The 23540-nt window shown below is 42.0% G+C and overlaps 8 protein-coding genes across 8 annotated transcripts in view; 3 read left to right on the forward strand and 5 right to left on the reverse strand.

Annotated features, from left to right (window-relative positions):
- Nucleotides 1–1374: 1374 nt before the first annotated feature.
- SS1G_11126 (hypothetical protein) lies at nt 1375–2761 on the forward strand (the record flags this gene model as incomplete). The annotated part of the gene is made up of 3 exons (XM_001587835.1): nt 1375–1793; nt 1883–2417; nt 2474–2761. 3 exons carry the CDS (start codon nt 1375–1377, stop codon nt 2759–2761), a joined length of 1242 nt encoding a protein of 413 aa, XP_001587885.1.
- A 537-nt stretch (nt 2762–3298) lies between these two features.
- SS1G_11127 (predicted protein) lies at nt 3299–4167 on the reverse strand (the record flags this gene model as incomplete). Its single annotated transcript, XM_001587836.1, has 2 exons — nt 3299–4021; nt 4120–4167. The coding sequence occupies 2 exons, from the start codon at nt 4165–4167 to the stop codon at nt 3299–3301; spliced, it is 771 nt and encodes a 256-aa protein (XP_001587886.1).
- Nucleotides 4168–5039: 872 nt separating this feature from the next.
- SS1G_11128 (predicted protein) lies at nt 5040–6790 on the reverse strand (the record flags this gene model as incomplete). The annotated part of the gene is made up of 2 exons (XM_001587837.1): nt 5040–6692; nt 6770–6790. 2 exons carry the CDS (start codon nt 6788–6790, stop codon nt 5040–5042), a joined length of 1674 nt encoding a protein of 557 aa, XP_001587887.1.
- A 1079-nt stretch (nt 6791–7869) lies between these two features.
- On the reverse strand, nt 7870–12454 carry SS1G_11129 (hypothetical protein; the record flags this gene model as incomplete). The annotated part of the gene is made up of 3 exons (XM_001587838.1): nt 7870–11854; nt 11908–12258; nt 12309–12454. The coding sequence occupies 3 exons, from the start codon at nt 12452–12454 to the stop codon at nt 7870–7872; spliced, it is 4482 nt and encodes a 1493-aa protein (XP_001587888.1).
- A 660-nt stretch (nt 12455–13114) lies between these two features.
- Nucleotides 13115–17068, forward strand: SS1G_11130 (conserved hypothetical protein; the record flags this gene model as incomplete). Its single annotated transcript, XM_001587839.1, has 6 exons — nt 13115–13156; nt 13228–13277; nt 13328–13647; nt 13704–15602; nt 15658–16775; nt 16826–17068. 6 exons carry the CDS (start codon nt 13115–13117, stop codon nt 17066–17068), a joined length of 3672 nt encoding a protein of 1223 aa, XP_001587889.1.
- Nucleotides 17069–18151: 1083 nt separating this feature from the next.
- Nucleotides 18152–19772, reverse strand: SS1G_11131 (hypothetical protein; the record flags this gene model as incomplete). The annotated part of the gene is made up of 2 exons (XM_001587840.1): nt 18152–19349; nt 19402–19772. 2 exons carry the CDS (start codon nt 19770–19772, stop codon nt 18152–18154), a joined length of 1569 nt encoding a protein of 522 aa, XP_001587890.1.
- A 1090-nt stretch (nt 19773–20862) lies between these two features.
- Nucleotides 20863–22114, forward strand: SS1G_11132 (hypothetical protein; the record flags this gene model as incomplete). The annotated part of the gene is made up of 4 exons (XM_001587841.1): nt 20863–20932; nt 20983–21322; nt 21387–21573; nt 21776–22114. 4 exons carry the CDS (start codon nt 20863–20865, stop codon nt 22112–22114), a joined length of 936 nt encoding a protein of 311 aa, XP_001587891.1.
- An 828-nt stretch (nt 22115–22942) lies between these two features.
- Nucleotides 22943–23540, reverse strand: part of SS1G_11133 (hypothetical protein) — a gene marked incomplete at both ends in the record, with an annotated part of 1421 nt that continues 823 nt past the window's right edge. Inside the window, 2 exons of the mRNA XM_001587842.1 lie at nt 22943–23094; nt 23143–23437. Of these exons, the coding sequence (XP_001587892.1) occupies nt 22943–23094; nt 23143–23437 (447 nt within the window). The remainder of the gene's footprint in view (nt 23095–23142; nt 23438–23540) is intronic.

Genomic DNA, 23540 nt, shown 5'->3' on the forward strand with positions numbered 1-23540 from the left:
GCATCAGGCACATGGCTTTCTCACTATACGCCGGATACATCGCTGGATGACATGAGAAAAAGTACAGAATTTCAGACTGCAGGGAATTTAGGGGGTTAATCACGGGATCTAGCTCCATAAGCGACCTTGTGCGTTAGGATTTTGATCCAGGTGCCTTAAGATATAAGAGACAGGAACAAATGAAGTCGTTTTAGAAGAAGCATTAAGGCGGTTGCGATGTTAGTCCAGTGGTAATTATCATCAGTTGATTATTCGCGCACTCTCCTCCGCTTTCTTTCATCTGTACAAGTAGGTACTCAGTAGTCCAACGGACAATCGTCCGCAAGAGACAACATACAGTGAGAAGCTGATATAAATCTTGTCAATGAGGAGAAACGGTAGGAGTTACCTCGTTTAAATATTTGCTTCACTCGAATGCCAACTATAGCTCTCATAAAGTCGGAAAGAACTTCAATACCTCGTAATGAAAGTTACAATATTCTCCAAGACTTTTGATGGATTGATCATCCACATAGCGAGATGAGGTAACTTAAATGCACACCAAGAAGCATAAATGCCAACACTCGGGAGCCGACGATTTGCCCACCCCACAAGATACTTAGTGTGTATTTTTGGCCGAGCCCCTTTTCAAATATCAAGGGAATTTCTTCAGCATCGAGTGCCAAGTCTCCGAACACTATCGCCGGCGTCCCTTCGCCATGCAGACATAGCCACAAAATTCGTGAATTTTAAGCTTTTTCTATACGAATTCGAGTTACATAGAAATCGATTTCAAGACCTCGAAACTTTCGGATTGATCATTCGTAATTAGCGAATGAGCTATTTTATCCTTTGTTTCCGTATTCTACTCCATTTTATTCCACTTGTAGAAATTCTGTATAGTCTGGAGATAGTTAGACGGACATTGAATTAAAGTATTAATCAATTACACTGTAAAATTTAGCAGTTATTCGCCTGGACATCGAATGATTTAGGAAGTGGGACAATAGATATACCCAGTTAGCGATGACTGAACATGAACATTTTCCAGGCGAGAAATAAGACAATTGAAATCTAGAATCTTAATGCATGATGGAGCGTGATTGCGGACTGTAATTCTTGTTTTTTTTTAGCACTCTACTTTATACTGTAAGGTACGTAAAATAGCGGAGAGTGCCAAGTGGTGCCAAGTTCTTCATTAATCGACGGCTCCATATTCACAAACCTAAAAGCCTCAACGCCGAAGTTTCTCAATGGCGTAAGTGGCGGGCTCTAAGTGGCATCATAGAGTTATTCAAATAAATAGACATTCCAATGTAAGGGCGTTGTTCAATCTACCCATTCTTGCTATTCAAGTCTCTTCATCAATACGCGGCCTACCCGAAAACCGTGAAGATGTTATTCATTTTAGCCGCTTTAGCCGTCACAGCAGCCGCTCAAGGCCTCAACGGAACATGTCCAGTACCATTATCACAACAGCGCACGAATCTCACCACAATTGGACTATGTTCTGGGGATTTGGATGTCATCGGTCCAGAATTGCAAGCCGTTCATGAGTATGTTCGTGCTCCTACTGGATTGGCTGTAGATTTGGATGCCAATCTTTTCTTCACCTATGCACGCAATATGGAACCACAAAACTGGACTCTTACAAAGGCCACTGGGTTCAATAGTGAGGCACCTTGGCCATCTGCTGAATGGCAAAACTGTGCTGCTGGTCAAAATGCATCGGAATGCTTTGTTAATGTTCAAAATGTGGTTTTGGACGCCGAGGGTGTGTTTTGGGTTATTGATAGTGGAGTTCCCAATGGAGCGTACGTTGATATTTCCGTTTTTGTTTCTTCGATGAGTAGTCTGGTAGCAGAGCTTTCTGGTTCAAGAATATCAGCTGACTGATATAAAGTGCCCAGCCAACTCCATACGGAGCTAAGGTCATCTCATTCAACTACACTACTGCAGAGGTAATCCGCACCTACATTTACCCACCTGAGCTCTACAATGTCAAGCTCCAATTGAATGACATCAAGATCAACAATACTCTTGGATATGCATTCATCACTGAAGACTCAGCATACGGATCAATCTCAACCATCAACTTGAAGACTGGAGCCACCGTCAGACATATCTTCAACAGCAGTTTCACTACTCCGGATCCAAACTTCATCTCCATGTACAACGGAGACGTCATCAGAAACTGGTCCGGTACTAAATCTTCGGTTCTCAACTCTGGAACTAACGGTATTGCATTAACCGGAGGAAATGTATACTGGGGAGTTAAGGCTTCCAACCACTGGTACTATGCTCCTCAAGAAGCATTCACCTCCAACTTGACCGATGCAGAAATCGAAGCTGTAATTCAAAACCCAGGAAACTTCCCTTCTGAACAAGCTGGTTTCACTGCTGATGATCGTGGCCGAGTATATATTTGTGCTTCTGCTGTATGTATTCCTTTACTCTGCTCTTTTTTTCTCAGATCACTAACAACAAAAATTAGCAAAATGCAATCCTATATGCCGATACCCAACAATCCGAAGTCACTGATGAAATCAATGGCATCCCAGCCGGTGGCTCCGGAATGGTAGCAGCTGCCAACTACAACCTCAAGACACTTGTCCGTGGTGGTCAGCTTCAGGCTGCAGACACCATGGCTATCTTGGACGGATGGTTATACTTTACTACCAACCAACAAGGACTTGCTCCTGGTAGACAGTACAAGAATATTGATAAGCGAAGAGGCCCTTTCAGAAGCTACCGTGTTTGGATCGGTAGAGGTCCTGCTTAGATATGCGGAGTATTGCGTATATTCACCAAGTCTAGTTATAAATAATGAAATAGAATGATTGTTATGTTATTGCATTGTCAAGCTGAAAATATTGTTCAATATGAACGTCGCTTCTCCTAAAACGCTATGAAAGTTCTCCTTATCTCAATGACCGCTGTCCACATCTCACCAGTTGAGCATTGTTTGTATACACAGATATTTTTGCCTTCTACTGTAGCTCCTTCCTATAGTTACCCGACGCGTTAAAGTAAGAAACCCTTCCTTGGTCTTCACTATTTAGAGCAGAAGTCAATACATCAGACGCCTCGGCCGAATTCGATCTCTTCGCTTTTTCCATAGAAGTTCTTGATGGAACAGCGGCTGATAGGGAATCAGTTAATGGAGAACTAGTATATGGTGATTCATATTCGGAGAATCGTCCTTCAACGTATGAATGAGGTTTCTTAGCGCCTCGATGAGAGACACTGTGTCGTCGTTGGTGTGCCGGGTAGCATTCAATCCTTTCGCAATCTGGCATCCTGAAAAGCCAAAAGGTAGTCAGGGGCGGTGACCTCGAAAAACGGAAGGCTCTCCGCTTTGAGGAATAATAGATTCATTTCCGGATTCTTCGAGATTGCCGAAAGGCACTTTATGTTCGCGATTGACAGCAACATTATCCGACTCGGGTTCTTCTCTGCTAGATTCTTTTTCCATCGTTCCGCTAATGGTTTCACCAATTGATCTTCTGGCTGGTTCTTGGACTGATCCTTGAACTGATCCTTGCATTGATTCATCAACTGCTTCATCAGCCGCGTCACCCATAACTTCTTCATTTGCGTATTCCTCGTGGGTGGCCTTTTCAAGTGCCTCTTCGACTGGCTCTCTAGATTCTCTAACTTCAGTCTCCTCGGCAAACTCTCTTAACCTTGGCAACCACTCTTTCCTCTCCTCTTCAGTAAGATATCTCCAGCGCCTCTTACCCCTCGAAATATCAACACCTTTTTGCAATGCAATAGCAGCAATTCGAAACAAGTTCAATTTGTCAGTATCATCCTGACTAAACCAATTGTGTCTGCGGTAGTTTCGGTATTGATGCATAATGATCTGCTTAGATATTCCAATTTCCGAATATTTGAAGTGGAGGTAGATATACTTGTGAGGTTCAGGTTTGCCTAAGACGGCGGGGCTAACATCTTGCCTCTGTTCAATTGTCAAAGAGGTAGGATGAGGGATCATATTATAGGGGACAAAGTTGAAAATGCTAACAAAGCTTTCAGGAGTCTAGTAATCTTAGTTAGTATGTAAATACTAACGAAAGAGTTCTAGGTATGTGTTACATGCTAACTGATTCGGGTACCAAAGCACATAGGGCTACTTACAATCATAGATTTAGACTCATCCATGATGACTTTGTGAAGATCGATCATTTTGAAAAGATAATATGAAATAATGTATCTTATGAAGACGCTTGAAGCTTTTGACAGTAGATTAGCTTTGCAAATAACAATTAAGGAGCTGATTGATTGTACCAACTCTTGCAATCCACTGATGAGCTGGCAGCAGCTTAGTTGCGTATTAGATTATAAGTGAGCGAGGCAAAAAAGTTAAATAATGCAATTCGAAATAATTATTTATAAATTCAAGACATATGTAATTGTTTAAAGGATTGTTGTTGGAAAAATAAGTATGAAGACTATGGTCAGAATGACAGGAAAGTGCAACGGACACGCGACTTTCCAAAAAGTCACGCGACCTCGCAAACCAATTATGGCATGAGAAGTCCTTCAATTTACTCAAATTAAGTCCATAGTTTTTTAGCAAACATAGAAATCTTCACGGAGCGAAAGCTTCTATAATATCAAGCCTCTGCACAATATAACACAGTCAAGTCACCATTTCCATTAGTACACATCAGGTCAGACGGCCGGCTTGGGTAGTTGATTGTATTATGATAAATAATTATCTTCTATTCTGCTAAGAAGTATCTTAAGCTAATCTGCTTTTGTATCTGCCCTCTAGTCCATTCAACTCCTTATAATAACCTGAGAAAAATCATCGCTAAATAGACAAAAGCAAAACTGGAAACCCGGACTGTAGCATCAAAAGTTAGTAGATCATATTAGTCTCATATCTATTCTCTCCTTCCAAACTCCCCCTTGGTACCATCACTGCCATCCTTTGATGTCAGCGGACCTCCCTCAGTTACGGTGCTTGTGATCCTCCCCGAGTAGCCAACCAACCTTAATTCTGGACTAGTCATATCAGAGTCACTGCACTCTAGATTATTGGATACCCTGAATCATGTTTCCATGTTCAGAAATTCTTCAAGCGTCATATCAGTACCAGCGAACACGGCCGCCAAATCTTGTGGAGACACGGAAGCTAGTTGAGCAGCCCCTCCAGCCGCAGTTCTAGAATTCTGCCAATGTGAATTCGCATTCATGGAGGTAGTCATTTGATTAGGAACTTGTCCGTAATCAGTGCCGGCAATAGTGCCCATGCTATATTGGCTGGGTGTTTGCTGTGTATCAGAGAATGTTCTCTGGTTGTAGCTTTGCTGATTGTGCATCTGATTGTGGCTTTGTGGAATCTGTTGATTCATTCCATAACTTTGGCTCATGGATTGAATGGATCCTAGTTGAGTCGGTTGATGGTGCATTCCATAATCTTGATTTTGAGGCTGGGAAAGCCCCTGTTGAGCAGGTTGCTGATGCATTCCGTATCCTTGGGGCTGGAGCGGGAAGTGCCCTTGCGCTGACAGATATTGAGGTACATTCCCATAATTTTGTGATGGGTTATATCCTTGCTGAACATGTTGCTGCTGAACCATCCCAAGTCCTTGAGTCTGGGACGGGAAATAGTTCTGTGTTGGATAGTAAAGCGAAGATCCATAATTCGCTTGAGCTCTCTGATGTGGCATTCCAAATCCTTGGTTTGGAAGTGGATTATAACCTTGTGGACCTTGTTGATTCATTCCAAATCCTTGGCCTTGAAACTGGTTCATTCTAGATTGTTGATTATTCTGAGGAAAGGCAACATGGCTGTCACTTTGACTAAGTTGAGGGGACATATATCCTGGGCTAGGCACAGGCCGACCAGTATGCATGTCACGCCATAAACCTTGCATTCTTTGTTCTTGATTTCGTGCAGGAAATGCTATTGGTGCTCCTGAAGCTTGATGTTGCATACCAATAGTCCTGTATGTTGGTAGAGTAGGCTGAAACTGTGGTGCAGTAGGTCGGAACTGGAAAACGTGTGCAGCCGGCCGTGGTCGCAAGGTTTGTGCAGGCGACTGAACAAGATTCGGAGTCAGAGCTTGACTTCCCATTTGAGTCGGGAGGCTTGGATCTTTCTGTATTTTGCCATTCGAAGGTCCTTCAATAGAAGTCGCCTTCCGCTTTCTTGACTTTTGCGCGCCAGTTCCTTCTCCGACCATAGATTTCATCCACCGTGGCTTGAGAATGGTACCATCTTCTTCAAAAGCAGTGACACCACAGGCCTCAGTGATGGCTGCCTGACGGAAGAGATTGAGATTATTGATCTGCACCTGGTCATTCCAATCAAAATCTCTTAACTTGGAATATGTGCGAACAATAACATGCTCTGGGTCAAGATAGTTACAGCTAATAAAGAAGAGCTTGCGCATATCTCGTACACCTTTCACCGCAGGTGTAATGTCTGCATGCTGTGAAGGATTAATGCTGTGTTTAATATCGAAAAAGAACTCTGTAAGGATATCCGGATTCATATTTTCGATTAGGCAGAAGTCCTTGGATGAGCCCCGAAAAGTCCCAGAGAAAGCTTTGCAACACCCGTTTTCGAACATGCCAACGTAGCTGACGTTGTTAACTTGCTCAATAAGAATATCCTTATCTCTTTCATCTCTTGCCTTGAAGCTATTCTGGAGGATGCATAATGCCGCGGGAAATTTTGGATGATCTTGATTGAATGGCTATTTCGAGTACATTAGCCAAAAAATCCCCATTGAGGTTGTTTTGCTTATCATTGAATAGCTAGAAAATTACTTACGAAAAAGGATTCTGTCGACATCTTGAAGTTGTTATGGTGTTTCCTTGTTGAAGAAATGGGTGTTTATATTGAAATTTGAAGGGGTAATAATGATACTAGTTTCAATAAATGTCTTTTGATTGATAGGAAAAGAGGATGAGGTCCAAAGAAGTGGCTGCACTAGTTAGAGTAGTTTTGATTAAGAGGTTGTAAAATCTAAAGTTGTATGTGTGCGGAAGAACTGAAATAGTAGTTTCTTGGGTAGTATACGGCTCTATACATGACACTAAAATAACCAAGGAACATTGACTATATAAATACAGCCAAACATTAACAAGGGAAATACGGCTAACTAGCATTCGTTTCACAAGTTCTAAGCAGAATTGAATCCAAACTTTTTAGATTCACTATATTCAAGGGTAGTATAAATTGGGATTGATGACCGTTAGATCCGTTCAAAGCTTCTTTCCATGCATGAGACAAAGTCTCCCTGTAATGAAATTCTGAGGTACCGAAGAAAAGCGATACAGTATAAATCAATCAGTGTATCAATAGTCCAGATGGTAGTCCAAAAATAAGAGATTTGGGAGGTTGAAATTCTTTCAGACATTGAAAGTTTTAAAGTTAACATAATCTTACCAATGCAGTTTATTATACACATTGAGTATAATAGAATCAATAAGTGATAAGTACCATCTTTATAAAAGGAAATACACCTATCTAGATAGAAGTCATTCTTCCTCTATGAGGAAAGTAACTAGAAGCATTTATTATGGTATAGTAGGGGCCAAGGATTTACTATAAGGAGAGATAGATTATACATAAGTACATCCTTTAGATGATCTCGAGAAGGTAAGATTATAAATCTCCTTCTTCTACTATTTGCATATCTCTGCAGTACAGAGCAATATGTCTCATTAATCATAAAAGAATAGGAATGGCGACACCTAGTGCCAACAGCGAGTTGTGCAATTACTAACAATCCATTTCCATACAGGAAGGAAATATCAAAAACAAAGAATCTAGCCAACAAGCAAGGAACAAAACACAAAAAGGTTACCAGGGCAATTCAAATAATATTCTACGTACGTACAAGTATCCACACTATAATGACAATTCATTTATAACTCATCTTTCTTAGTCTTTGTATCCACCACCTCTTCCAAAGTTCTACTTTTAGTATTTTTACCATCCCCAACTTCATTTCCACTTCCGCTTCCATTAATTCCCTTCCTCTTCCGATCCACTGCCGCAATCTCATCATCATACATCGTCCACTCGGGAACCTGTCTTTTCGCCCTATCCAATTTAGGTTCTTTTGTCAACGGATTATTACACAAATCAATCGTTCTCGCTTCTTTGAGACTCTCATCACTACACCAAGTCTCGCACCAGAGCCATTCTTGTGGCAAACTATGAATAGGAAGAACCTGTTGCATATGATTTGGTAAATCTTGATCTAAGTTTGACAAACTATTTGGGTCTGCGGAGAGAGATTGATATTGTTGACGAAGACGGTCCCCTGCAGCAATTTGGCGGAAGCGGCGAAGATCTACAACGTAGAGGGCACTGATATGATAGGGTAGGCCTCGAAGAAATTTCTTCCAGTAACCTTGCTTCCAAAAGCGGAAACCCTCCATTTCGGTGCGGCTGTCGCACATGGGAGTGAAGCCGTATGGTGCACCCTGGAGGTCATGATTTACGAGTTCAATCATATCTGTACGAACGATTTGATCGGCGTCCACAAAGATGACCTTATCGAGGGATAATGGGAAAAGGACATCCAAAAAGAGAATCTTATAACCCCAGATTTCACGTTGCTTTTCCGTTTGCCCTCGGAGCCAATGAGGCCATTTATATGTTACCATCTCATACTTAAAGCCATATTCAGCGGCGAGATGAGGAATGAAATCTTTGAAAGATGGAGATAGAAACTGTTCAATGAACCAGAATTTGACTGTGTGCTTTGTGTTCTTCATGACACTGACCATCATGATGTTCAGCATACGCTCATAAAGATGGCCACTAGCAACAGAAAAGATATTGATCTCGGCATGCTCTTCCACTGCGGCAGTAGCTTTATTCTTGCTACCCAAAAGACCTTGCGCAAAGTTAAGTCCGCGGGATACAAAATCCATTGCCGACTCAACCTTAGCCTCGAGGACATCTTCACCCTCCATACCAGGCTTGCGGGAAAGACGGGGATATAAAGTAGCTCCCTGAAAACTCATGAGAACAACCTCAGTGGACTCATCACCAGGCACAGGAGCCCATCCCTTTGAGCCTATGCTGTCTATTTTGAAAATTTCAGAGCTCCTTCCATTCTGTAAATCAATCTTGTAGAATCCAGGATTTGCTTTGAACTGGAAATAGCCTAGATTAGACATGATGATGGTATCAGCAAAATGTGGGTCCTTTTCAGTTCCTAGAATAAGTTGTGCTCCGCGAGGAGGACTGCCAGATGGCATCTCGCGTGAGTGGCCTTCAATAAGAATATGCTCAAGCTCATACAAAGCATCTACATCAGACTTAATAGAGCTGAGTTTGATGTTATCTGGATCATGAATTGAGGCTTTGGGGGCAACTAGCCAAGCCGGTGGTATATCCAGTTTGACAGTTAACAACGCTTCCTGTGGCACGCCGGTGAATGAGGCACCAGGGGTTATTAAAGCCCCATCATCATTGAAAGTAGGCTTTGAGTCTAGAACATATCTGTAAAATCTCTTGACTGGAAGTTCCTGAAGAAGTTCTTTTGGATTCAGAAACATCTTAAGATATACTCCTTCAAGCTCGGAAATGGCCTTTACAATTGGTACCCATTTTTGTCCCTGCTCACTGGCCGGGTCAATAGCGACAGTCATGTGTATAGTTGCTGTGGATGAATCTCCGGCTTCAATGGATGTATAAGAAGAGTTCCAAATATCAAATGCACTTACTCTGGTGGTTGGTGCCTGTTCAAATATACCATCAGGTGTATCTGACACAGATGCCAGCGCCACCATGGAAGAAATCTTCGCACCAGTTAAAGGATCAGTAATTTTTTCTGACAAACCAAGAGCTTTCATCGCAGCAAAGACCGGAATTATACGTTTCGCACGTTCATATGAAATCAACTGCTCAAAGTCTTCTTGTTTCAGTTCGGAACCAGCGGGTATTGGTCCAACAAGCCTTCCATTGAGCAGTAAGCCACTTTCACCTGGCAATAAACCCGCAGATCGGATCAATGGACCAGCAAGCTTCCAGTAGGTCTTTGCAGAGTCTTTGGTCGTGTAATCCAATTCAAGTTCGTCCTGGTTCGCCAAAGTAGGTAAATCCTGCGCGTCCACAAATGTTTCATCGGACCTTTTTTGGATATGTGAAAACAGACGAGTGCTAAAATCAGATGTTTCCTTATCACTAGAAGGATTATGTATGATAGTAATCTCAAGAGGCGAGGTGGACTCCCTGAACTTAGCCGCAGACAAGAGGAGATCCATACCCGTAACGGACGATAAGTCTGCTACCAAAACCATGTGAGCCCAATCTTCCTTAGACCATGCCGAATCTGCTCCAATCTTGGGTAATTTGGATAACACATCACCATGGTGTTTTGAGAGAATGGTGATATCAATTATTTTGAGGTTTTTGTCACTTTCTGGGATGATAAGGGCGTTTCTTCGTGCTGTTGCTTCAGAGAGGAAGAAATCTGGAATGTAGGAATCCTGAGTAAAAATTTCGTTGAATACCCCCTGCTGGATAACCTGCAAGTCTACGGTGAGACGTTGAACCATTCCTTGCAACCAATTATCATCTCTAGGAAGTGCAACACCATCCACAAATATCGGTGGAAATTCGCCATTGGCGGAGAGTCTTGTGCTCCAGCGGTTGGACGCGTCGATTCGATCACTGTAATAATCTGATTCCAATAAATCTTTCAGGGGGATTGCTACTTTCTCAGCTCGAACCTCGCGTCCCTCAATAGCGGCCTCAAAAGCCTTTTCGGTAGGACTGGCAACTCCATTCAAAACGGAGGCTTCAAGATAAGCAATAGCTCCAGAGAGTCCATAGACATCTAAAAGATGATACAAGACTCGCGCTTGCTCTATAGCGGCTGGAGACGTTGTAATTGGAACAAGTCCAATATGGAGGACCAACTTTCGCTTGACGAAGCTTGCTAAAGTCTCAGAAACAAGAGCGATATCCTCCGGCGTGCTAAAGTCCACTGGTACAACTAGATTGAAAATTTCCTTGCGAACTGAGGGTAGCTGGCCAGGATACGTTCTTTGAAGTAAAGCACCAAGTGCTGCCGGGAATTCTGCGTAGCGCTTGTCCTTTTCGATATCATTCAACCACATGATAACTCTACCACCCTCGATCTCATCTCTCCAATCAAATCTCTGAACGTCTCCATCACTTTTCGCGTCGGAAATGTCAGGGTGGGAAAGTAGCTGGACAGCTTCAGGTCCTGTCAAACCAAGCTCGCTAACACCATTAATCAATTTTCTCTCCTTCCGCATAATATCGAGCATGGTTATAGCATCAATTTGACGCTCAATCATCTGCACGCCATTTACCCACCATACGTTGAAGCCCGCAGGGACGAGTTTGCCGCGGTTGTAATTGTGCTCTGCAAGAAAGTCGGAAGAAACATTATAAGAAGCAATCGCACTAGAATGTTTTGGGAAATCTTGTGAAAGCTTAATGAGTGTGTCAAATGGGTTTTCACTCTGCATAATGAAACTAGATGCCTTCAGGCCAAGGGAAGAGAGCTCTGATGTAGAGAGAGGCTTAAGGTCCGCCACCTCTTCATCTTCAAACTTGACTTTGGTCTCGGTCTTGGATTTTGGTACCTCTTCATCATCATCTTTGCGGTCGTCAATCACGATATAATCAGTTCTTTTGAGAGCGAGTTCTACGCCATAGCCCGGAATCATTAGAGGCTTATTTGAGCCAGAATCAATAGCTCGCCTATGACGGAGACGATAAGATGTTTTACCTTCACGGGCAGTTTTCACCAAAGTCTTGTGAAAATGTCCAAATGTTGGAGATGTTATATCAACATATAATATAGAATGAGGTCCGTCAGGATTCCCAAGAACATAATCGAATGGTAGTTCTTTTGTTTGTCTGCAGGCTAATGATTAGCATATTGACGCTTTCAATCAACCATTCAAACTCACGAAGGCCCGTTTACTTTTCCATGGGGCTCATTTAATGTTGGTGAACAATATTGGTTCCCATCAAAGAGCACCCACGTTGGACAGGAAGAGTCTTTCTCTCTTTTTATTGAGGCTTCTACAGCGGTATGGTAATATTGAAATTGTGCTTCAATACGAGGTGCGGCAACTCTCATGGATAATGCAAGCTGGTATGACGAAAGGGACTCAGCATCCATATGTCCATCTTCTTTGAGAATTTGTATAAATTGGTCATATAGGTCTCTATCTGTGGAAGCTTTGGTAAAATAGCCATCTGCAATTCGGTCAAGAAGAGGAAAGTATGAGGAAACATTTTCAGTTGCTGCTGTCTCTCTATATATGAATCAGTATTGCTTGAATAGCATCCAGGGAATTGGACATACAGGAGCTCAAGGAGATACGGGGCGGATGGAAAAGATGTTTGCAAGCCAACATTGATGGATGGGCTAGCAGTGACACCTATGGAATGAAGATATGTAGATGCCAATAGAGCTCCCGAGAGTCCCCAAGGGAACTTGAAGGCTCCCATCTTGGTTGTGGAGATCTAAACACTTTCGCGGGAAGTGAAAGAGGTTCTCGACTTTCACAGGGTAGCTTCCATAGGCTATAGTAGAGATAAGGCGAATGACGGCGGGACAAATCTTTATAGCTCTTGTCCGCCTGGGAATTTAAACAAAATAAACTTTGTAATGTATAATTGAATTTGAGACATGTGTGATATCAACATCAGCAATAAAAGTTACATAGAGGTTTTTCTACTAAGCAGAATATAAAGATACCATACACGAGGCTGACCAGCATTAAGATCTTATCGCATTCTTTCCAAGGGACAGATTTCCATAATCTAGAGCTCCAACCAAAATTGGTTCAGGGATCCTTCCAAGCTCCTGTGGCTGGTGAAGCTTTGGTGTGAATTTGGGTGGCAGCCTTGTCAATTTTAGTCTGTTGATGCCTTAATTGCGGGAAACAGCAACGTCGCATTTCACACGCTTCGAAATTCAATACCATATTCCTCCTGTACTTTACCTTAATTTCAAACAAACCACCAAATATCTTCTCTTTTTACGACTTTTTCCTCTACAGTGCGCCATATCTGAGAAAGTGACACGTTAGGAGGATATTAATTAATTTGCCCAGTTACTTGATGCGCAACGTATAGGGCTGTTCGTCATTCAGAGCATCGGTCAACATGGCATCTAATTCCAATTCCTCCCCTACAATGTTGACGAAGGTATGTCGCGCTTCATACTCTGAGCTTGAGACATTCAATCAGATGGGCTACAGTACTAATACTCCCATAAGTTTGAGTCAAAATCATCCAGAGCAAAGGGCATTGCTTTCCATCCTAAACGGTTCGTTCATAAATTCAATGCGCAGCAGCTCTATCTAACTATTTTCATAGGCCATGGATCTTAGTTTCTTTACATTCTTCGACTATTCAGCTATGGGATTACCGTATGGGAACATTGATTGATCGATTCGAGGAGCATGATGGTCCAGTTCGAGGAATTGACTTCCACAAAACACAACCCCTCTTTGTCTCTGGTGGAGATGATTACAAGATCAAGGTCTGGTCATTGCAGACAAGGAGATGTCTTTTTACCTTGAATGGACATTTGGATTATGTTCGCACAGTTTTCTTTCATCACGAGCTCCCTTGGATCATTTCCAGTTCGGATGATCAAACTATTAGAATATGGAACTGGCAAAATCGCTCTTTAAGTAAGCTGGGAATCTGTCAACGTTATAAACGTATGCGGTACTAACCTTCTTTTCAGTTTGCACAATGACTGGTCACAATCATTATACAATGTGCGCTCAATTCCATCCAAAAGACGATTTGGTAGTGTCTGCATCCCTTGATCAGTCGGTTCGAGTTTGGGATATTTCAGGCTTGCGAAAGAAGCATTCGGCGCCAACATCCATGACTTTCGAGGATCAGATGTCGAGAGGGAACCAGGCTCAAGCGGATATGTTTGGAAATACCGATGCTGTAGTCAAATTTGTGCTTGAAGGTCATGACCGAGGTGTCAATTGGGTAGCTTTCCATCCAACGTTACCCCTGATCGTTTCTGCGGGTGATGATCGACTCGTGAAATTATGGCGAATGAGCGAAACTAAAGCTTGGGAGGTCGATACCTGTCGGGGACATTTCCAAAATGCGTCAGGATGCTTATTTCACCCTCATCAAGACCTGATCTTGTCAGTTGGCGAAGACAAAACCATCCGAGTTTGGGATCTCAACAAGCGTACATCAGTGCAATCATTCAAGCGAGAGAATGATAGGTTTTGGGTCATTGCTGCTCATCCTGAGATAAATCTTTTTGCCGCTGGTCACGATAATGGTGTCATGGTATTTAAGCTTGAGCGAGAACGCCCAGCTTCTGCCTTTTATCAAAACAATCTCTTTTATATCACCAAGGATAAACATGTCAAATCTTATGATTTTCAGAAGAACCTCGAGAGCCCAACACTATTAACATTGAAGAAACTCGGTAGCCCTTGGGTTCCACCTAGATCACTCTCCTACAATCCAGCTGAACGAGCTGTCTTGGTTACTTCTCCTGCAGATGGTGGTTCATACGAGCTCATCAATCTTCCTCGGGATGGAGCTAGTTCAATGGACTCAAATGACACGAAGCGAGGTCAAGGTACTTCTGCAGTTTTTGTAGCACGAAACAGATTCGCTGTGTTCAATGCTACAACTCAGCAAATTGATATCAAAGATCTTTCCAACTCTACTACCAAGACCATTAAGCCTCCAAATGGAACCATCGATATCTACTTTGGTGGAACTGGTAACCTTTTGTTGATCACCCCCACTGCTGTTCATTTATATGATATCCAACAAAAGAAAGCTACTGCCGAACTTGCTGTATCCGGTGTCAAGTATGTCGTTTGGTCCAACGATGGTTTGTACGCGGCTCTTTTGAGCAAACATAACGTCACGATTGTTACGAAATCTTTAGAACAAGTTAGCTCCCTTCACGAAACCATCCGTATTAAAAGTGCTACTTGGGATGATGCAGGCGTCCTTCTTTACTCGACTTTGAACCACATCAAATACACCTTATTGAACGGAGATAATGGTATCGTTCGCACGCTTGATCAGACAGTCTACCTTGTCAGGGTTAAAGCACGTACTATGTACTGCTTGGACCGAAGTGCCAAACCAAAGATTTTGAATATCGACCCTACAGAGTATCGTTTCAAGCTTGCCCTTGTGAAGCGAAATTATGAGGAGATGTTGCAAATCATTAAGAACTCCAGTCTTGTTGGTCAAAGTATTATCTCTTATTTGCAAAAGAAGGGTTATCCAGAAATCGCTTTGCAATTCGTTCAAGATCCACAAACTCGATTTGAATTAGCAATCGAGTGTGGTAACTTGGAAGTCGCCGTGGAGATGGCCAAGCAATTAGATCGACCAAAGTTGTGGTCGAGATTAACTGCGGAAGCCCTTGCTCATGGTAATCACCAAATCGTTGAGATGACATACCAGAAGTTACGACAATTTGACAAATTATCGTTCCTGTATCTTGCCACTGGAGACGAGGCAAAGTTAACAAGAATGGCCAAAATTGCAGAACATCGTGGTGACTTCACCGCCCGCTTCCAAAACGCATTATATCTCGGAGATGTTCAAGACAGGATACAAATGTTCAAGGAAATTGATCTTTGTAAGTTTATATCAAAAATGCTGGTACTCACGCGAAAGATACTAACCTATATCAGACCCACTTGCTTACATGACCGCAAAGTCACATGGACTTGCAGAGGAATGCGAGTCCATTCTTGAGGCTTCAGGTCTTACCGAAGAACAAATCACTTTACCATCCCTCGGATCTCCACTTACTCCTCCTAAACCTGTCATCCCTACATTCAAGGCAAACTGGCCAACAAAGGCAACTTCGCAATCATTCTTTGAGAAGGCTCTGCTTGGTCAAGTCGAAGGTCTTTCTCTAGAAGATGAACCTTCTGCTGCTGCAAATGGGTTCGGGTTTGATGAAGCTGGAGACGATGAAACTAAGACTGGCGCTCTTATTGAGGCTGACGATGACGAAGATGCTGCCGGATGGGACATGGGTGATGATATCGTTCCAGAAGTTGAGAGTGACTTCGTCAATGTTGATAGTGCAGAAGCTGGCGCGGGTAGTAGTGAGGCTGATTTATGGGCTCGCAATTCCCCTATCGCTGCTGACCACGTGGCTGGTGGTTCCTTCGAAACTGCTATGCAATTACTTAACCGTCAACTCGGCGCTGTCAACTTTGAACCTTTGAAACCTCGATTCTTGGAGATTTACCAAGCATCAAAAACATACCTCCCAGCATCAGCAAGCCTTCCACCTTTAGTCAATTATGTTCGACGAACAGTTGACGAGACAGATCCTCGTAAAGTTCTTCCTGTTATTCCACGAGATATCGAATCATTAGCAACCGTCGACCTACAGAAAGGATATGATGCCATGCGACAAAACAAGCTTGAAGATGGCGCTACAATATTCAAGGGCATCCTTCATGCTCTACTTGTCAACGCGGTCTCAACTGCATCGGAAGTATCCGAGGCAAAGAAACTTATCACTACAGCATCAGAATACAGTATAGCAATGGCCATTGAAATTTCAAGGCGGAAGATTGGAACTGCTGATGAAATATCAAAATCTCCAGAGAAACTGAAGCGCAGTTTGGAATTGTCAGCTTATTTCACTATTCCTAAGTTGGAGGTTGTTCATAGACAATTGGCTTTAACAAGTGCGATGAAGTTGGCCTACTCTAGCAAGAACTATAATTCCGCATTAAGTTTTGCAAACAGAATGTTGGCAAACGGCGGAAGTGCTAAGGTTCTTGATAATGTAAGCAATCTCTTAGCCCAATTAATTCTGTGTACTAATTGGATATCTAGGCTCGTAAGATTAAAGCTGCATGTGAGCGCAACCCTAATGATACCCACGAAATTGAATTCGATCAATTTGCCGAATTTGATGTTTGTGCTGCCTCACATACACCTATTTACTCTGGCTCTCCATTCGAGGTCTGTGCATTCGATGGTAGCAAATATCAAGCTAAATACAAGGGAACTGTCTGTGCAGTATGTGGTGTCTGTGAAGTTGGTAAGAACGGGAGTGGGTTGAAACTTGTTGCATAGGTGCAATAGGGCATGAATTTTAGGGTGGTGTAGGATGATGGAGAAATCTTTTGGTTGAGGTGAAAAATTCATATGGAGTTTGAGGAAAAACTATGCCGTCAATTTAGTTGATGAATGTAGAATGTTGTTCTTGGCTCGTTGTTATAAATGAAGATTATGTATTTGCATCATCTTGTCTTGGTGTTTACTATTTAGATGATGCATGCTTTTAATGTGAATAAATGGATTTTGATTGTCAAGTGGATTGAGAATTTGATCATTGAATAGGTACACAATCTTATCGGAAATGATAGAGGAAAGAAAGACTCTTAGAGTATATTCTACAATCGAGTGCTCGGATTTTAATAAATGGCTATCGATAGGTAGGTTAAAGGTCAACTAAATCATATCGATCTGTGTACTTCATATATACACAAGAACTTGCCAACCGCATTCCTCACAAAGCCCAATATCTAACTCCCGAATCGCTGCACCCCGTTGTATTCAATCCTATCCCATTCAAGATAGGCCGCTAAGGAATATTCTTAATGGATTATTCGAGTGGACTGTTAGATTGTTAGATTGTTGGTTGATAATTGTCAGTTATTGATTATTCTGTTGATAAAGATGAGGGATGAAAGATGAGGGATGAGAGGTGAGAGGTGAGCTCTTTTCCTCGGTGAATTGGTTATTCGAGGGGCTGGGGATATTTGTTTTGATGTATTTATTGGATGGTGAGTATTGAGTATTGAGTATTAGATATTGAATGGTGGTGGATGAGTGGTGCTTGGGTCGGGACTGGGAGGGGGCTGTAGGTAGGTAGGTACTTGCTATTGGGAAGAGGATGATTTGGTTGAGGTAGATAGGAAGTTAGGTGATCATTGATGGGATTTTATTGTGAGGTCAGGTAGGTAGCATTTTGATATGCTTGGGCTAATGTTTATTACATATGAATGAATAGTCCTCTTTCTTTATAAGTTTTGAAAAGTTATGTATCTATCAGAGCATCCCGAGGCTGGTAATATTCCAGCAATATCTATTATCAAACCCTTGCCCAGTTCCTCATCTATGATCGTTAAAAGTACGCATTCTCAAGTAACATACTCAAAGCCCCTCAACACCCTTTGTAATTTCTTCAATTTCATTCTTCTCATCCTCCACAAATTTATAAACACCCAATTGTCGCTTATTAAAACACGTACTAACAAAAATCGTATCTCCACTCGTAATAGTAGGTTGTACCCTTTTTGGTGTACCGCTCAGTCGTCTCTTATTAAAATAAGAACTGACGAACACCAAACCTCCATCTTTTCTACCAGGTTGTACTGCGCTGGCATAGCATAATTGGGATTTGTTAGTTGGGTTTGGCCATTTAGGTATGTCAATATCGATGGATGCGATAACCTTAACATCCCAAATATCTTCCTTTCGCTGGACTTCTAGAATCTTGGCGCCAACTTCCATGCATGATGCCAGGATCCTGAAGGAGATATCTTTGTCGCTTTCTGTTTGCCTGGGGTATTCGTGAAGGAATTCAAGACGGTATGCTCCTCCTCCAACATCTAAATCTGCTACAACATCGATTGGTGTCTCTTTGGCAAGTTCATAAGGAGACACCGGGCCAAATGACCATCCCATATTGATAACTCGAACTTTATTATCGTAACTACCAGTTAAGAGAACCCATTTTTTATCCCCGGATGGCAATGGAAGAATAGAAATAACAGCAGCTTCATGCCCTGAGTACGAGTTTTGCAAATTCAAGTCAAAATGATTATCTCTATTTCGAGAATTTCCTAAAATGCAAATCCGGAGTTTCGAATCATCGCCTCCTGAAAATATCCCGTGGAACTTTTCGGAACATGTGAAAGGGTGACAAGCCCAATAACAGCAATATGCATATTGAGGTTCCTCGCCTGAATATGGTATTTTCAAAGAATGCAACGATACTGATGGTTCTTCTTTCCGTAACCGTAAATCCGAACCGTGTATCTTGCCATATATAGCCCCAGTGATATTAAGTATTTGAACAACTCCAGTAGAAGCTGCCACAGCTAAAGATAGGGAACCATCTTTCGATGTTGAGGGACACCATGCAAAATAGGTGATAAGAACGGAATCATCAAATACTTTCCAAGTATTAATATGCTCGAGATTAGGAGAAGTATTTCCATCGGCCGTTATTTTGAAGAGTGATATCCTGCCTGTGCTGGAGGAGACTGCGAAGTAATCTTGATCCGTGGGACAAAAATGTAGATCATAGATTGCTCCATATGGATACGGGCGTGATTGACAAAGAGTCCTAATCATATCAGATGTGACAAGAAGGACATAAACTTGTGATTAATGCTTACAGAGAACCACCATCAAGATGGTATAGCATTAAACTTCCATTCCTCTTTTGAAGAGTAGATGGAGGCTCTGATTGATCTTCCAATCCATTTGAGATGATGTTTTTATCTTCAACAAAAATATGTTCGGGATGAGAATAATCGATCAAGCTCAAGGGAGCTGAAGAAACCATTCCTTCTTTATGTGGAAATGGTTCAGTATTCACAATGACTTCACTCGAAGACTTCTCGACATGTACCCATGAATCCTCTTCCTCCTTATCCAACTCATAGGTTCCAATGATGAACCATGAAGGATTATTTGGCCAAAACTCTATGCAACTCGGAGGAAGGTCTAAGAGATCTGAATCAAGAACTTTGATTTTTGAAGCCATGTTTAACTGATTGATAGATAGATGACTTGGCCTTCTAGCATGCAAATTCGTTCTCCTTGAAAAGTTTTTGGTACAAATAATTAGTGCTTTGACAGGAAGAGATCTTCGTTCGGAAGATCTAAATTTTGATGCTGATCTTGCTATGAATGAGGTTGGGATATTTCCTAAGGAAAATGTTGTTGTCATGTACCAGCCACATTGCACCGCCACTTACAATAGACTAAAGCCACAAATATCTCTTTCCAGGTTACTTGAACTCTGCACGTTTCAAACGAGATATCAACGAGTATCTGACAAATGGGTTCCGCTATCCGTGTCAGTCTTCTTCCTTCTCCCGCCCATACATGAGGACGAGACAGTAGTGGAGCGGATAAATTGGCCACTCCTCCCCCTCACTTCTCACCTCTACTCGGTTGATGGCATATTTATTACTGTTATTGTTCAAAATACTCAAGGTTCTCGTCATACTTCCTTTTCTTCAATTTACCTGTCATATTGATAAAGTCTCATGCACTAATATGCACACCAATGCATCCCTTGTAAATGGGTTTTTGCTTCCAAACCCCTGTTGTAAGTATATGCAACTCGCCGTTGTCGTTTGTTTGAAAGGCAGGCCTGGAAGCCAAAGAATTCTGGTGAAAAGATTTCTTTTTCGAAAACCGGCCTCCATTTCAAAGAGAGTACATAAAATTCAAAGGCCACAACACTAGGACCTTTTCCAAGTTCATTATCTCAATTGACTTATCAAGAAGAACAGGACATTCTGCATCTCGTCCATACAAGCAAGATCTGAATGTCCGTCAAAGGAAACCCCATATGGTCCGTGCATCATCTTCCTTGAAGTGAATCTTCTCAACACTTCCAAAGATAAAACTCTCTTCAATTTCAACTTTTGATAAATCTTTTTGTGTACATACTTACTAGGTATCCTTTGTTGCTGTCACATACACTTTGATCTAGTGGTCATATAATCAACAGCTTACCTACAAAATATCAACGATTCATCTACGCTTTTTCCAGTTTCCAACTTCAACTTTACTTCACCTATCATCCAACGATGTTCATGTGAGGAAGTTGACTAGGAGACAAAATGGCAAACGGGAAACAAACCAAAGTATCCAAAAACGAGGGCTATCTATCAGATGAATCAGATTTCTATGGTAATACAACCCTCTATATTACTTCATCCCATTATTAACCTCCATATCAGGTGACTCAGCAACCAAAGAATCATTCGAAGATCGTGCTTCAGAATTCGATGATACAGCATATTGGAAGAATCATCAACCATCTTTGACCGAAAAGGCAGATGCGAATGTTGCCCAAGCCCTTGCAAGTCCACCACCAAAATCAACCATGTATAATCCGTATGCAGGTCAAGAATGTGCATGGCAACTTGAAGAGAGCGTTGAAGCTTTTCTAAAGCGATTACCACCAAAGACGACTCAAGTTTCTGAATCGATTCCATGGATATACATTACCAATCCCTTCCGTGAGGCACCGAAACGTATTGCAATACATGAAGAAGCTCCTCCTGATAAAGACAGCGAGTGAGTACATTTTGTGTACATGAAATCTCAATGAGCAGTTTCCGTATGCTGATTCTATAAACAGCTGGGGAAAATGTGTATCCGAAGGGAATCGTTTACTGCAGGAGCTTAGAACTCTTCGAAACACAATTGAGAAGGAAAATTCTGGAAAATCCACAATTGCAATCAATCGGTTGATAGATAAAGAGAAAGAAGCTATTGTGCAGAAAATTTTAGATACAGCGATTGATTGTCAATGTACTACTGGGAAGGTATGTTCTATCTCGCTTATATTTTACTCCTGATAGACTTCTTTGCTCTCACTTAATGCTCACCTGAGTGGCTTTCGGAAATTTCCAATGCCTGCGTGATATTCGAATCCGAAGAAGAAAATCCCCTCCCTCAGAAATCTGATCTCTGTCCCCTTCCTCAAATCATATCCCAAATCCAAAGCTCTAACTAGTTTCTCACAAGTGGATGATTTTCTGTCTTCCCTCTGAAGTAAACGAAATCTGGTCCGCAATCGCAAAATCTACCTCGACCAATTCTCTCGGCATAGGCGCCAAAGTAGCTCCCGATGATGGATCTGGTCTCCTTCAAAGATCTCGACTCATATGCGTCTATACCGAGAACTTCTCCGATAAGATGGATGTGTATCGAGTCTTGAAAGCTATCAAAGAATTAGGGTTAGTAGACAAAACAAAAAGAGGTACAATATATTACAAAGCCGGTATATTTCCCCTTTCCTTCCTTCCTTCCTTCTTCGCCCCACCCCCCATGAAAATAAAAAGTAATAAATACACAATTGCTTAAAGACAAAAAACAAAACTAACCTACACATCCTTCCTCGTTTCAAAATAGATATATACACCTACCTCCAACTCACCTCCTCCAATCCCCACGACATCAAAGCCTCCCTCTACAATTCCCAAGAATTCCTCCAAGATCCTCCTCAACCGACTTTGGTTAAAAAACCAAAACCTAAAGCTCGACAACGACCTATCAAAAAGGAAAATGTGAAAGTGGATACGTACTTTCGAAAAATTAAAAAGGAGACTCCATCTAGTGATTTGGATATGCATTAGGTTATTTAATTATGAATGAGTTGAGTTGTTGAGTTGAGTTTAGTGGATTTGCTCGGGGTAGGGAATTGATGAAGGTGCTTTTCTAGCTTTCTAGGTTTTGTTTTGGGGTATGGATGTAGCTCTTGCTGGGGAGATTTCTGTGGTATTAGATGAAATCAAGTATGAGCAGTCGAGAGCTCAAGAACATAAATACCCAAGAAATATAGTGCCTGCTTAGAACAGAACTTCGCATGGCTATATCACGAATAACGTGATGAGTGGGTTGTTAACGCTGCAGGATATGTAAATATATTTATAAATCTCCATTATAATAATAGAATTAAAGTAACTAAAGTACCTAGGTAGTTGAAGTAAAATAAAATGCTTAAGCAGCCTACAAATTTCACAATAAGGGTATCATATCATGCATATATCAAACGGGTGTCATCCTGTGATCTTCTCCCCCCATTTCCTCTCCGAACGTCCTCCTCCTTCTCATTCTCATCCACTTCCAATTACTGCTTCCCCTCCCTTTCCAATCAATCCTGCATCTTATCCTCTATCCTCTACCCTCCCCCTAATTCCCAATACTCCAAACCTCCACCCCAAGAATATCAAATTTTTCCCCCTCTTCACTCAATGGTTCATTCCCAAAAGTAGGACAACTACTACTTATCCCCTTCTCAAAGGTATCATCCAACCAAAGTCCATAATGTCCATCACCACCACCTATTGATAAAAATCCCGTTTCGCATAACATCAGGTAGTCATTTATACCCGAGTAAGGAAATGCTTTGAAACGGATACGTTCGGGGGTGCTGGTGCCTGATTTTGGAGAGAAGGCGGGGGATTTAGGTGGGGCTTGAGTGGTTGTGGGGGAAAGGAGGGAGGAGGGATGAGGGACGCCGATGGTGGTGGAGCGTTGGGAATTTGTTGTGTCGGCTGAAGGGGGAGGAGGAAGATTTGCTAGGAGGGAGGAGGAAACGAGGGTAGCGCGCCAGAGGAAACATTCTCCTGTGCCGAAGTAGTGGGGAGCGGGATGAGGAGCTTCTGTTAGGTATGCGCCGAACAACTGTATGATTTCCACATTAGCTTTATTCTCAATACCAATTAATCACCGTCCCCAAACACACAAGCAAGAAAGAAACAACTAACATACCTCACCCTCCCCATCC

Source organism: Sclerotinia sclerotiorum, genomic scaffold (genome assembly GCF_000146945.2).
Source record: "Sclerotinia sclerotiorum 1980 UF-70 scaffold_17 genomic scaffold, whole genome shotgun sequence".
NCBI lineage: Eukaryota > Fungi > Ascomycota > Leotiomycetes > Helotiales > Sclerotiniaceae > Sclerotinia > Sclerotinia sclerotiorum.